General features: G+C 40.3%; 1 protein-coding gene across 21 annotated transcripts in view; it reads left to right on the top strand.

Moving 5' to 3' along the window:
• Positions 1–14,893, top strand: part of TTLL5 (tubulin tyrosine ligase like 5) — a 130,064-nt gene that overhangs the window by 48,732 nt on the left and 66,439 nt on the right. For 20 of the 21 annotated variants that reach the window (XR_005952201.1, XR_005952205.1, XR_005952202.1 and 17 more), the window contains 8 exons: positions 444–589; positions 1,570–1,873; positions 5,873–5,993; positions 7,577–7,723; positions 9,827–9,924; positions 12,736–12,869; positions 13,484–13,597; positions 13,977–14,384. Coding sequence is in view for 18 of the 21 variants with exons in the window: in XM_041398545.1 (XP_041254479.1) it covers positions 444–589; positions 1,570–1,873; positions 5,873–5,993; positions 7,577–7,723; positions 9,827–9,924; positions 12,736–12,869; positions 13,484–13,597; positions 13,977–14,384 (1,472 nt within the window). In the remaining 3 variants the exon portion in view is untranslated. The remainder of the gene's footprint in view (positions 1–443; positions 590–1,569; positions 1,874–5,872; positions 5,994–7,576; positions 7,724–9,826; positions 9,925–12,735; positions 12,870–13,483; positions 13,598–13,976; positions 14,385–14,893) is intronic. The other variant, XM_041398616.1, reaches the window with a different exon arrangement.

The raw sequence follows: 14,893 nt of genomic DNA on the forward strand, positions 1-14,893 counted from the left end.
GTTTGGCATTTTCCACTTTTATAATGTTAAAATTCTTATATCTGATCAGTGAAGAACAAACTGTCTACATAAATGGTTCAGACAACCAGATTCATGTCCATGTGCTTTTTTTCCATTCCCCTTTGTTGTTTTGTACTCTTGCAATGTCCTCTGTTAATTGTGCCCTGAGCTCTTGCATAATGGGCAGCAGCTGCTCAGTCATGAAAGTGTGGCACTAGGCGAGTGTGTCCTGGGGCTTTGAGGGGCGATGTTCTGTGAAGTACGTGCAAGACTCTCTTCAAACATTTACACGCTTAAGTAGAGCAGAGTTAGACTGATGGTAAATATTTCTTCCTTGTATCAGCAAGAATGTTTCTTGAAGTTTGATCAGCTAGGTCTCTTGTATTATCAGGGAGAGAAAGACAAAGGGAGACTGAGGGATATCTGTGTACTGTGCTTCCCAGAGCAGGTCTCCAGGGAAGGCCGGATATGAGGATGGAAGCTGTGGGCTCTCATGCTCCCTTTTATGAGAGGAAGCTCGTTTCACTGGAGTTACGGAAGCGTCGGCAGTACCATGGCAAGGTTGGAGCAGCACAGACAAGAGCATCAGGTATGCATGGCTAGGATTTTAAATGAGCAGCTGGTAAAAAAAGTAACCAAAGGACATTTTCATTCAAAATGTGTGTGAATGGGGTTGTTCAGTTTCAAATGTTTATAGTTTTCACTTCATTCTAGTTCTGAGCTTCTTGTTTGTTTAGTGCCTTGAATTTCATTCTCACCTTCCCACACCCCCAGGTATATGATTAAAGGTAATCAGTGCTTACTTGGAGATGAGCTTGTTTGTTGCATTTTGGGCAAAGAATTTAACAGTATGTGTGCCTCTGTAATTCTTGAGCTTTTCAGAGAAAGATGGGACCTTTCAGACTGATTCTCCTAGACAGCCGTGACTCTTAAGCTGTTGGGAGCAGAAATCTTTGTCCAAGCTGGTGTTGGAAAAACTTAAAGGGGTACAGAGGCGAATAATCCCCACAAGTGGCTGTTCCTGCCTTTATTTAAACTCTTTGTAATAGCTGTGTGATACTGACTGCAGTAGGAGAGATTGGATGTTATAAGATGATTTTTGCTGCTGTGTTAAGGTATATGATCTTTACTGGCACGTGTGGAAGTTTAGATTTTTTTAGCTTTGTTTTATTTGACACGCAACATGCAAAAACTTGTGTGTATATATCTCAAATATGGGTGTAGATATGTCAGTATGTATGTAAGAATCAGGATAAAAAGACAGGAAAATGTCTTTGCCTCTTTGATTTTGTGTGGGCATTCTTTTTTTCATTTGTAAGGTTAAAACAAGAATCTTGGTATTCTTCTCTGTTCTGTAATATTGGGAAAATGGGCTTCTCAACTGATGCACCAGCTGAAAGACAGAATATAGAACAGTCATAATTAAGATGAATGCCATTCTGAAATGGCAGTGTTCTGACCTTGTAGCAGAAAGGTTATGGGGTAAACCAAAGGATATATGCAGTAGAGCAGTCCTCTCCGCTTTCTTTTTTTTCTCAATCAGCATATGTGATTTCTCCTCTACTACAGGCACATCAGAACCAACAAAGCTGTCCCTCAAGTCAGACATGAAGTCAGACATGGAAGGTGAGGAGGAAGAGGAGATGGATGAGGATGAGGATGAAGAGGTAGATAGAAGTGTTTGCTCTCTTTCGGACACCCAGGTGAAAAACAAGACAAAGCTCTCTGACTCTGTGGCAACTACTTGTAAGGAGAGGTTACCAAAAAAACACAGCAAGAAGACTGGAGATGGAGAAAAGCCGTTTCTGAAAAAACGAGCCTCAGAATCTCAGTTTAACTTGCTTCAGATTCTTCAAAACCAAGGAAACTTGAGGTGGGAGTTTACTGTGTATTGCCTCTAGTTTTGACTTGAAGCTAATACGAGTTAAAACATGGAGGATGCAAGTTATGAATGTGAAGGGATAAGAAGACCCTAGAAAAGGGGCCTGGATTTATGTCTAACTGTGGGCTGCCTTAACATGTTGGCAGAGAAGGGAGACCATTGCAAAGTCTGAGAGTTTACCTGAGTGCCTGACCTGTTGGATCAGTGTAAAGCATGACCCTATGGTTTCCATTTCTGTTCTTTAATCTGATGATGTAAGCTGTTCTTTGTCAGCTCAGGCTTCTAAAATGCCTCTTTGCCTTAATGGAGGATGCCTGCTACTGAATTCTAAATTTTTTCTTCTCATTCTTTGCATTTGCCAAGAAGCGGTTATAAACGTATGTTGAATTATCCTGGAAGAGTTGGATTGGAATATATCAGTGCTGTCTCTCCGTAAAGTTAGTTTTCTCATTTTGTACTTTTATTTTTGATGATAGAATCTTTACCTCTGGTAGTAATCTTTGCTCAAGGTCATTGCCTTCTGAGAACAAAATTAGGAAGTAATTTGAGAGTGACAAATTACTGAAACATCTCATTGCATGTTGTTGAGTAGGACAGTGTGGAATAGATGCATGACTCTTTCTTGGAAAAAAGAGATGTGCTGGAGGAGATTCTATAGAAAAGCGCCAAGCAAGATTTTAACCAGATGTTTTGAAATATGATCCTCCCCTTGAATGTGGGTAGCAAAACTGTCTAATTGCAGAGGGACAGAAAGTACAAAAAGAAAGGATGATCATATATATCTGTGTAAGAAGACTTTACATATTCTAGACAGGAAGCAGCATTATGTTTTCTGTCAAAAATGTCCAGAGGTAGAGAAAATATTTCTTGTTGTTGCTTTCTTAGTTTAGTTTCTGGGAGAAACTATGAATTATTCAATGGCTTTGGGGATTGTTCTGATGTCTAATTGTGGCAAGGACATTTGCTGCTGTGACAGGGAAGATTCTGAAACCTCTTTTGAGGATAAACATAGCAATGCTCTGTCTATATCCACGTATATATAGAACTGACTCCTGCTGAGTACATAAGCTCTGTCTGATGTTCCTGGCAGTCTTGCTCAGCACCCAGCACTGTTGGGATTCCCCACAGAAGGGTATAAGGCTTGTGGTGACCTCTTGTTCTGGATTGTGCTGGGCTTGGCCCCATCTAGTGTGTCATTGATGTAAGCTTTGCTTATGGGCTCAACAGGCAGAGGAGCTGAAGTAATAAAATTTTCATCCAAGAGAAACCAGGCCCATTCTAGTCAGGTTTTGTAAGTGGTAGGACTTTTCTCTCCTTTAGTCAGCCTGATGAGGAAATATCTGCCTTCCACACATTGGGTGTTACTGGTGAAGAAATGATGGTCAAAGGAAACGTGTTCCTCCAACTGTGCCAGTCCCAAGGAAGTAAAATGAAAAGGAATTTATTTTCCTGCATTGAAGACCTCAGGTGTCAATATCACCCCCACAAAAGGAGAGGCAGTGTTAAACAGAAACCTTCTGTAGTTTTTGTCATAGAAGTATCAGGTGCAGGCCAAGACCTGTATTATTGTGCTGATGTTGATAATGGGGGCTCCTTACCAAGCACAAATCTTGAACTGGTCATGAGATGTTTGAGTTGTACCTACACCAAACCTGAAAGGTTGAGAGCTTTTCCTGATACATGGTGGCCTGATGTAGAGTATCAGTTCTCAGCATGGATTCAGAGAGTTCACCCATTCTTCCACACATGTAGAAAGAAAAGATAGATGTAGTGATTAGTAGTATACAGAGCTCAGAGGTGTTACAAGGCTTGCTGTGCAGTCTGAAGTTCACTGAAGTTCCTGGAAGGCAGAAATTGTAACCAGGTATTTTCATCATGTTTTAGTTGCTGCAGTATAGCTATTACCAGAGGATGTTAGCTTGAGACTCTTGTGCACTTTCCATTGGCTTAGCCCCTCTTCAGCCCTGTGTGACCTTCCAGAAGCATCAGAAGTTGATGATTAAGCTGATACATGGACACTTCCAATGTATTTTATTCGAACTTCAATTCTTACCTAAATGGATGCATTGATCTCTATAAGTGTTGCTATGGTATGATTTCTGTGCAACACTGAAACATAATGTTCCTGAGATTTTCAGACATATAAACCAGGAAGACTTAATTGCTGCACAGAGTTTTTAATAGCATTTCAGGGACTCATGTACCTGGAGTCATAAGGACCATATAAGTACCTGAGAATATTTGTAAGAAGCAGAATACAAGTAGAAAAAATATGGTGAGGTTCCTCAGGAATTGTTCTGAAGCTGATTATATAATCAATTCAAGAATGACACAAAATGTACAAATATGCTAATGAAATTTGCTGATTAAAAGTACTTGGGAGTTATTACCATGAGAAAAAAGTAGTGGACTACATATGAGAAACTGGATGACCTTGAGGATATAAATAGCATGACTAGGATGAAGTTCAGTAACACAAAATACAATGGGATGCTTATAAGAACTAATAATTTACACCAGAAGTTCTGTCAGCTGGGTGTTCATCAACTAGAAATTAATTATAAGGAAAAATATCTTGCATGCTGGTTGATCAGAGGAAGTTTGTGAAGTCCTAGCTCATGCATGCATGAAAACACCAAATGTGTTCCAGGGCTTATCACTTGACATACTTCTGAGACTTCATGTGGAGTATTGTGTCACCCATATTCATGGAAGGCAAATTTTGAGTGCAACACAGGTGGAGGTGAGCTGCTGGTCTCATCATGTCACCATTGTGGGTTCTTTGTTAGAAGATGACGACACTGGCAGATGTGGATAGATCACACTAATAAAATGAAAACTATGAAAGGATGTAACTCTGTTAACAAAGACATTCAAGGTGGGAAACCCATCAGGGATTATATTTAAGATACAGGACAATGTTGGAGAAAGAAAAAGCAATTATAAGCTGCTCATAAGTGAAGCTGGGCTGGTAGTAAGAAGAGGTTCCCATTTATTAGAACAGTAAGTTCTAGAATAATATTTCAGGAAAATAATGGGTTCAAAACTCTGGTTTGTTTAAGATGAAACTTAAAATTCTACAGAACGTATTAGGACACTTCCTGTGATAGAGAAATCTGTTGCTGGCACTAAGGCCTATCTGCTGCTATATCCTTATGAAAGCTTCTAGCAATTGTGGGGGAAACTATGAGGAAGAGCAGAAGCTGGGAGAGCAGAATGTTTGAGGATAAGGTTTAGACCAAGAGGACAATGAACAGAATTAGGCAGAGCTTTCAGCAATTTGTCTCACAACAGATGCATATACTAAAGAGGTTACTATTGTGAGGGAATGAGAAGATATGTGTCCCTCCCAGTCCTCTCCTCAGTTCATGCTTACAGCTTCCCAACATGTTCAGCCAGCTGCACAGCAGATTTTGCTGATGTTCCTTCATTCCTCAGTGGTGCCTTGCTCAATGAAATTTGGCTTGTATCCTGAGCTAGCAGGAGAAGAGCTCACTTTCACAGATTTAATTCTTTCATTTCCAATGGGAATTATAGGGCCTTTGTTATAACTCTGGCACCAGTACCAAACCCTTTGTTTATTTTATGGTCTGTTGTTGTGGTGTTCAAAATGTTTGTGAAAACAGAGGCCCAGTAGAGCCTTGAATTTGTTTTAAAAATACAGTTTTGCTGATGTCCATGTTACTGGCTTTTAGAGGAGAGTAACCAAGGCTGTAAAAGGCAGGAAGAACATTCTATTTTTAGAGTTTATCTTAGAGAGTGCCTACTGTCTTTTCTATCTCCTGGAATATCTGCCACCCTGTCTTGGTGAACTGAAGGTCTGCTTGAAAATGCTGATGGGATGAAGGGGTCCTCCTTTCTTTGAGCTTCAGCATTAGTGCACTTAGGAAGTCCTTGCTGACTGTACTTTGGTTCACAAGCTGTGCCTGACTGCTGTAACTCTTCCCATTCCTATTCTGAAGTTAACTGATTGATTCTTTTTGTCCTCAGCAAAGTACAAGCTCGTACAGCTTTCTCTGCCTATCTACGGCACGTTCAGCTTCGACTGGTGAAGGAGGCTGGTGAACAGATCCAGAACCCCGCCTGGGCTGCCAAAGAAGATGAGCAAATGGTAAGAAGCTTCGTGTTGGCCAGACTGAGAAGCCAAGTTGGAATCTACCTTGAGAGTTTTGAAGTCAGTTCTCACCCTTGCAAGTACAGAAGTCCGACTGAGATGATGGCTGTTCATCTTTGTCTAGGTGCCAGTGCTGTATTTTTAATGTACTGATGAGGTAGGACTGCTAAGTGACCTCAGAGCAATGACAGACAGCTCTTAATGACCGGACTCTGTTGACATTCAAGCTGCTCATATCTTGTGTTCATTTTCCTTCACTGATTCCTGAGCTTACCTGCTCTTGAATTCTTTAGAAGATTCTTTAAGAGTACTTGTCAGAATCTGGTTTGTGCTGCATTAAGCAAAGCACTCATCTACTCAAATAGAACGGGTACCCACTTAAGCTTTTTTTCTTATGTGCTGTTGCAATATATCCAGACATCTGTGTTAATGAAACTTACTTGCATTCTAGATAGAGGAAATTAAAGTAAAAGCCACTGAAAAAAGAAAATAAAAGTGATGCACTTTTCTAGGCAGTATTTTGAAGTCCTGTGTTTGATATGTACACATTTTAAAAAGCACAGCAATCCCAGATCCTTTCACAAACCTTCCTAAAGGAGCTTTGTTACAGTAGGCTCTTGAGCTTTCTGCATACATTCTGAGTGTGTGTTGCAGGGAAACAGCCAATGTAGTTCAGAGATAAAATTGTGTGTCAAGAATAATCATTCAATTCAGTGGAAAATGTTACCTCTGCTCTTTCCAAGTGGAAATTAAAATGGGCTTTTTGAGAGTCACTTTGTCTGCTGTACTGTAAAGAATAATGTTTAAAATAACAGATCAAACCAGGCTGGAGTAATGGCAGTGAGAGACGAGCTGTGAAATCCAATTTTGGCTGTGAGGCTGCTCATTTATGCATTAGCAGAGCTCCTAAGCAAAAGCAAATCCAGAGGCGAGACAGAAAGGGTTCAAAACACCCACAGGATGCATCTTGTCTTAGGGTCTGCCTTGCCATATGTTTCCCCCACCAGAGGTCAAACAGACATGGTGAGGGACAGGAATTACATGGCTGTAGATGTAGACATCTAGTGCTGTGGAGAGGATGTGGCAATAGTATGTAGATGAAATATGATGAAATGGGGCTATCCACTGTAGTGGAGATATCTGACCAAGATCCCTTGTCCTGTGGTACTGCTGAGAGAGTTTTATGTCAGTGCACTTTTCCACAGGCCTTCTTTAACACGTTGCAGGTGGGGTTTTGGAAACATTCTCCTAATGTACTGGACATTACAGCTGTGTCACTGCATTTTGCTGATGGGTTATTCTTTCCTTTGTCTGCCATGCTTTTGAGACAAACGCTTCCTAAGTGTTCAGAATTCTGACCTGCTTCAGGCAAGATACACCACTGTTTTTCTCCCCCACACTGAATTTATAGGGCTGTATTGAAAGTGCATACTGCAGAATGATTTTGCCTGCCAGTTTCAGCTCGTTTTATCAGGACAGCGTGTTTAGTTCCTGCCAGTCCTTAGGTGCTCTAGTATCTCTATTCTCTTCTCCCCACACCTTGCAGATAGCACGTTGTTAACTCCATCTCTTGCTTGCAGGACCTTATAATCCGCTTTCTGAAGCGAGCTGCCAGCAACCTCCGTCCATCTCTGCGGCTGCTGCTCCCCAGCCGTCACATAGGACTGATTGATCGGCGTCGCATCCTGGCTCGCCAGCTGGGCGAGTTCATCATCTCTTACAACAAGGTGACTTCTCTTTTAAATTATTTTTTTGGTTCCTCTTTTCTTCTTATAAAGTGTTTCGTGCAGGCTGTTTCAAAGGCACTCTTCTGTTATTTACGTGATCTGCTTGCAGCTGTGCATCCAACAATGGTACTCTGTTGAAACTGTCAGATAGACAACAATATTATTACATAATATGTGCAGGCCAGTAATTATGTGCATAAAAAGAAGTGCTGAAATGAAGTGGCATTTAACTGGCAGTGTGCTTTTTCTTTGCCTTGTCCTTGATTCTAATGCTTTGTAATGCCTCTTCCCTCTTCTTATTTTTATGGGGTTTCTTTACATATATTTGGTTTCATACAGAACAGTATGAAATATGTATTTTACTATTTACTTGGTATACTGAGGGACTGCTACATATCTGTAGTAATGTACTCTGCATGCAAATTGCAAAGGAGTTGTGGGTCCTAATTTAAATAATTTTCACATCTTTAGAAGTAGGTGGTGTTGTTCTTAGCTTAGTGGTTTCAACCTAATCTTTGTCCTGCAAGGACAGCTTCCCCTTTCCTTTGCCCCCTAGCATTTCTTCAGTGTTAGAACAAGGGTAATTGAAATTCAGCTTTCAGAGGCAGCTGCTAGAGGCCTTCAAGCTTCTACTCGTTAGAAGAGGATGTTCACATTCATTGCCTTGTCAGAACTGACATCTGGTAACTTGATCTGTCTAATCAAGGTTGGTATTGAACCAAGTCTGTTCCAGGGAGTGCCTTGTATGCCTAATGCTCACTGGAGTACTCTGTTAGGAGGAGCCACAAAGCACTTGGGTGGCTCTGTGGTGAGTGAAGAATGCAGCTGCTTTGGATATAATTTCCACTCAAATTGTATTCAAACATTAGGATTTTCTGCTAAATCTTGAGTAAATTCACAAAATGAAGCTGTGTAACTGGTAATAAATCAGTGCATAAACATATTTTCTCAGGTAAAACATGCGAGAACATATCACTTGAGGTTTCAGGGCATCTGTGTTTAAGTCTTTGAGAAACTGTTAGGCTGTGAGGTTTTTTGATTTCTGATTCCAACATACAGACTTGTTTTATTGACTTGTAACTTCAGATTTAATAGGGACTCCTGCTTGCCATTGTATATCATCTATAATGACGCAAAAGAATACAGCTCCAGCAAATTAAATAAAACCGATCACATATGATCCAGACATTTACTTAAGTAATAAAGGGTAAAGATGTCTCAAACTGGCTTTTTCTTCCCTGTTTGAATTATGTTTCAAAAGATATATGTGACCCTCTTTTCCTGGGATTGCTCAGGGAAACAGCAGGAAGAAATGAAGTGGAGGTCAAGTCTGGTCAGATAAAGCTTTCAAGCTGGTACTGGTATTTCAGACAGGTCAGAAGGTTTTTCTAATGAACAAATATATTTGTATCAATCCAACCTCTAGTGCCATCTTGTTCTACTGATGTAAAATACACCGTTTTTATCTGAAAACTTGCTCCCATTTTCACTCACAAAGGCTTACCATTTATTCCAGTAAATTTCCATGTATAAGCACATTTGCCGTATGCTGCACTGTTTTACTTTCTTAGGCTTTTCTAAAGCAGTGGGGTTTTGGTTTGTGTGTAAGCCCTCAGCAATTTGCTGCTTTACAAAAGAAATTAACTTAAGAGAGCTACATCCTTCAGTTTCTTTAAGATTAATTTTATACTTTTTCCCTCCTTCTGTCTGTCTACTTCTGGGAAAAATACACAAATAAAAGCTGTTTGGAGGAGCTCTGTGGCAGAAACAACAAAGTGGAGGAGTGGCCTAATATCTGTAAAGAATGATTTTAATTTTTTTCCCTTTCATACTTCCTTATGTTTTAGCTAGGAGTGTAGTTGAAGGAACAGCACACATTTCTGAAGACCTGACCATTTCTCAGCAAATCAATTGTGTCAGGTGGAGGAACGGACTTTGGTGTATACTTAGGGTGCTGTCTCTGGGACTCGCCATATTTATTCATGTTGTTGCATGTAGCAATGTTCTTTTTTTCTTAGATCCTATGGAATTGGTTTTTGTATTCTGGGAGCTGCAGCTATGCCATGGAACATAGAGACACTTACTGATACTGCTTCTTAACAGGAAACGGAGCTGATGGTTCAGAAACAATCAAAAAAGAAACAGGAAGAGGAGGTGGGAGTGAATCCTCAAGACTTTCAGAACTTCATTTCCAGAGCAAGGTAGGAATAGATTTTATTCCCCTTGATAAATGATTTCTCAGCCTTGAAGCATTGTTCTAAAGATGATTTGATTGATCTGAAGCCTCTACGTACCTTTATTAATTGTAGGACCTGTTCTTGCTGAGGGACAAAGAGCTTGTCTTCTCTTGTCTTTCCAGCAACGAAACACTTGTAACATCAGCATCTGGTGCATAGGGAAGGACGTACAATAGATGTTTTGACCATTAAGTAACTTCCCAAAGGACAGCAGTGGTTGCCCTGGCCTGTGTAAATTTCAAACTGCTGCTGGTGAGTTAATGGTTTCCTCTCCTGTGATGCTGGACTAAATAAGGCAGTACTTCAGAAGGAGAATGAAACCAGAGCTACTGCTCAGATATATTGAGCTGCTGTGGTTGAACAGTTGTTACAGCTCTCACTCAAGTTGCTGCTCTCAGAAGCAAATCTCATGCTTGCTGCCTCTCTTCAGGAATTTTCCAGGTCTGGATTTTCTGAGACAGGCAGAGAAGGGAGTTAGGCCTCTTATTTGGCCTGCTGAGGCAGCTCAGTGCAAGCAGTTACTTTCATAATGGAAAAGCAGCATTTTCTATCACTGCACTTTATCTGCTTTAAACTTAAAAAAGTCTGGTAAGAAACATATTTTGAAAATAATTAAGTATTCCTCAGGGCCTGTAGCATTGTATGAAAAACAATGGTATTGCAACTATCTGACTATGGAGAGATCTGAAATTGTTCAGTGAACCACAATTATATTTTCAAAATCTCTGATTCTTGAGGACAAAGAGCAATTCCTCTTGACTCCATTATTTGGTCAATATATGACATGCCTATATAGGCAAGAACCCCTGTCAATATCTGGACAGAGTTTACCTGCCTTTTCAATGCCCATCTTTTTTTTCAGTGAAGATTGATGGTCACTTCTTTTGCATGACTGCTTATTGAAGTGTTCTTTCTTTTTCTGTTTGAATAGCACTAATAGTGAATGATTAGAAGTGGGTGGTAGCTGAAGCATCCTAAGTAAGTTCAGATGGTTCCACAGTCTTATCTTGATACATTCTTATGAAAACAAGTATTTTACCTTTTGCTAATATAATTGTTGGTGTCATTACTGCAGCAGATTTACAGGATTGCAGAAAAATCTTCAAATAAAGATGCCCGACTACCATACACCATAGGATCTACTGCTCTTGCTAGAAATGCATATTATGTGGGCCTGGGCTATTGGTTCTCTGAACATTCTGGCCATGAAATATCTGTTGTGTCCTAGGCAGGTAGTTTTCCTTTTTGCAACAGAAATGTTAAGAGATAACATGAAAACAGAAGAATTTGCAGCTGTTGGCTACTATGCCATCATGGCCTGATGCACAGTCTAGGCTGGGGCTGGAGATTTTTGCTGAGTTGTCTGACTGAGTGATATAGAATAGTTTGCCAATGATCAGACAATTTCTAGGGATGATCTTTCTGCTTCTTCTGAAGTATGAGGTGTGTTTGAAAACTCTGATATCTGACACTACTTGCCATGGTGCTTCAAACTTAAATCAGTGAGCAGGTCATTTGTAGCCAAGCAAAGGGGATAGATTTCCACTTCACATGTTCATTCTGCAGTACAGTGAATGCAACAGTGGAGAAAGTGGGTAATCAATATTGCTTCTTAATTGAGATTGTCTCATTGACACTCTAACTTTGATATTACATGGATGTCATTGTGTTTAGTTGTATGTATGCTATGACCATTGATTTGAAACATTCTCAGTGCATTGTAAAAGCACATACATACTGGTAAATTCACTTAAAAGCTTAAAGCACCTTTCCACACACAACTTCTCATTCTTGCATTTCCTCTTCACTTCTATTCTGGGAGTAAAAGTGGAGTTTGGATCTTCAGGGCATGCTGCAAACTTCAGTGTATCACTTTTAGACATAGTTTTTACCAAAGCTTAGGCTAGCTAATACTAGTTACAATTGTGATATTCAGAGGATATTTTGAAAGATTCTAACTGTTGCTCTGCTACTTTATATTTCTGTGTTGCATTTTCTTATAGTGCCAGTAATGTTGCTGGCACTATACTACTTGCTTTGATGTTTGCCATGCCATACAGCTACTTGCTGATGCTGAGACAACACTGTAAAGCAAAAGGAAAGCAAGTTAGATATAGCAAACAACTAGAACTACAACTTGCACAAGCTCTAATAAGAATGGCCAATCGATGGTTAGGATATTGGGGCTGTCCCACTTTGTTCTTGTAAGGAAAATCAGAAACATATACGAGTTTTGTGAGTTTCACAAAAATATTGATTGTTCTGGTTGTCCTGCAGTTTTGGCTAATTGACAAGCTTTTTCATTATTTCTTCTTCTCCCCATGCTGCTGAACAGAAACTACTAATGGTGACTACAAAACAGAGGCTGAGCTGAGCTCTCTCATGAGAAAATAGCTCATTCTAAAGAGCACGTGCAGAAGATTCTCAAATTTAACTGTGAATGGAATCTCTCATGTTGAGCTAGTCTTCCCAAATGTGTTTGAAATATTCACTTGCTCTTTATTTATCTTGGGAAGGCTCCTGAATGCCTGGAATTTCCTACTGCATAAGAAGATGGTATTTTAGTGGGAATCTCAGGTTTAACTAGGGCATGTTGTGTTCCTTCTGCTCTTACCCTGTAGAACTGAGCAAATTATTAGCTTGTCTACTGTCACCTTCTTTTTTTTCCCCACTCCACTCTTCAGTTTCCTTATCGTTTATTGTCTTTGATTGTTGTGTGAATGCAGAAAAGCTTAGTGTCCTCACTCTAGATCCATTCTTCTCTCCTTATTGCAGTGAAAGTGACCTGGAGGAAGTGCTGACTTTTTACACACACAAAAACAAATCAGCAAGTGTCTTCCTAGGAACAAAATCCACAGCCACAAAACACAGCAACGGCAGCCACCAGTTAGAGAAACAGCCTCAAGGTGGTAAGTTTTGTAGGTAGTTCTGAGATGATGTTACCCAGACAAATCTAGTTTAACTTAATTCTATCAGAAGAGAGCAACCTCTGCACAGTGTTACTCAAGTTTTCTGAGGTTACATATATTTTTGGGGTTTTTTTTTCTTTTTTAGTTCAGTCTTATGTGAAGACTAGAGTAACTTCACTCCTGCCTTCTTTTCCTGAGGGGAAATGGGTTGAACTTAGACTGGTATTTATAAGGAACTAGATATGGTAGTTCATGACTGAAATGAGACTGTGCAAACAGAAGGCACTAAGAATTGCAACGAACAGAGAATCCTGAAATCAAAGTAAGGGATGAATGAAATCAAGATCTTAAATTTTGCTGCCTGCAGTGGGTGTATCCATTAGAGGGCAGAGACTGTATATTTGGGCCTAACAAGGCATTCCATGGAAGGGTGTGCCAGCCATATGTATCTAGTAGTCCATGCTACTATACATGACACCATAATAGTCATCATTGAAGTTGTGTGGTCTACAGGAAGTATTAGCAATGAAGTCAGTCACAACAAGGGTAAATTCTGCAGCATTGTTCTAGTGATTTGCTATGTTCTGCTTCCTAACTCCTTGATTTTGTTCTAGAGCATCCTGAGGTGGTAAGAAAAATAAAAGGCGATCACCCCAAAAGTTCAGTTGCAGATTCGTCTGCAGAGGGAGCACTAAAAGGCTGTAAACCCAAAGAAGCTAAATCAAGTTGTAAGTGAACTGACTTAAATAATCATTTAAAAAAATTGCCTGCATGATATACTGTTGTTAATACTGTTTTAAACAGAGGTTGGAACCTTTGGGTTCAAACAGAGACCCAAATGCCCAGTTTGTACTTTTAACCACAAGAGAAGATACTGTAGAGTAGGTAGTGGGAAAGAGTTAGCTGCCCCTCCCTGGGCGGGATGATCTAGATACGGCAGGCTTTGAAAGGATGTATTTGTCATGTAGAGCCTCTTCTTGTCTCTGCAGGTAGATGAGGTTATTTTGGCTTCAGTGGGTCTGAATATAGGCATTTGATGTATTGATATTATCAAAGGACCTAAAAAGCAGATTTTCCTCATGTAGTATGTTCATTATCTTTGTATAGATCCAGAAGGACTCACCTTCTCCTCAAATGCCGAAGCAAAATTACCTCAGTGCAGCCCTCCTGGTGATTCTTCTTCTGTTCCTGGTGCCACGTTCCAGAGAAGTACCAGTTCTTGGATGCCATCTCAGCCTGCAGCCTCTGAAAATCCAAAGGTGTCCGGTCAGCCTTCATTGCCGCCTCCTCCAGCTGGTCCCAGACTGATTCAGTCCCCACCCCCAGGACATTCCCTGCAGAGCGCAGCTCCTGACGGCTCTTCTGTCCTCACAAACCCCCTGTCCGCTGAGACTTGTAGCCTTGCGGGGTTACATCGTCGTTCTGGTAACTACACCATCGGCCCATTCTCATCTTTTCAGAGAGCTGTTCAGATCTACAGCCAAAGATTGTCCCGAATACCCTCTGCAAAAGTAGGTGAGTGTTCTGGGATTCATAATAACCTGCTAGTTCAGTACAGAGTCTGTGTAATTTCTATTGTGGAGTAGGTAGAAATTTTAAATTTCCAGAATTGAGTCTTGTTGGATGGTGCTAAATTTCTTACAGAAAGCAGGAGTACAGGATGCAGTCCTTGTTAGGCAGATGCCCTTTTATTGACCAAATGAACAGGCAATCATAGAATCATTTGGGTTGAAAGAGACCTTTCAGATCACCAAGTCCAACAATTAATACTACCAAGTCCAGCATTAACCAGGTTCCTAAGAGCTGCATTTATTACATGTCTTTTAAATATCTTTGTGGTTTGTGACTCAGCCACTTCTTAGCAGCCTGTTCCAATGCTTGACAACCCTTTTGGTGGAGAAACTTTTCCTAATATTCAGTCTAAGTCTTCCCTGGTACAACTTGAGGCCATCTCCTCTTGTCCTGTTTTTTGTTATTTGGGAGAGGAGGCTGACCCTTACCTTTCAAAAACCTCTTTTGTGGTA

The sequence above is a fragment of the Onychostruthus taczanowskii genome, unplaced genomic scaffold (genome assembly GCF_017590055.1).
Source record: "Onychostruthus taczanowskii isolate IOZ18803 unplaced genomic scaffold, ASM1759005v1 scaffold1, whole genome shotgun sequence".
Lineage (NCBI taxonomy): Eukaryota > Metazoa > Chordata > Aves > Passeriformes > Passeridae > Onychostruthus > Onychostruthus taczanowskii.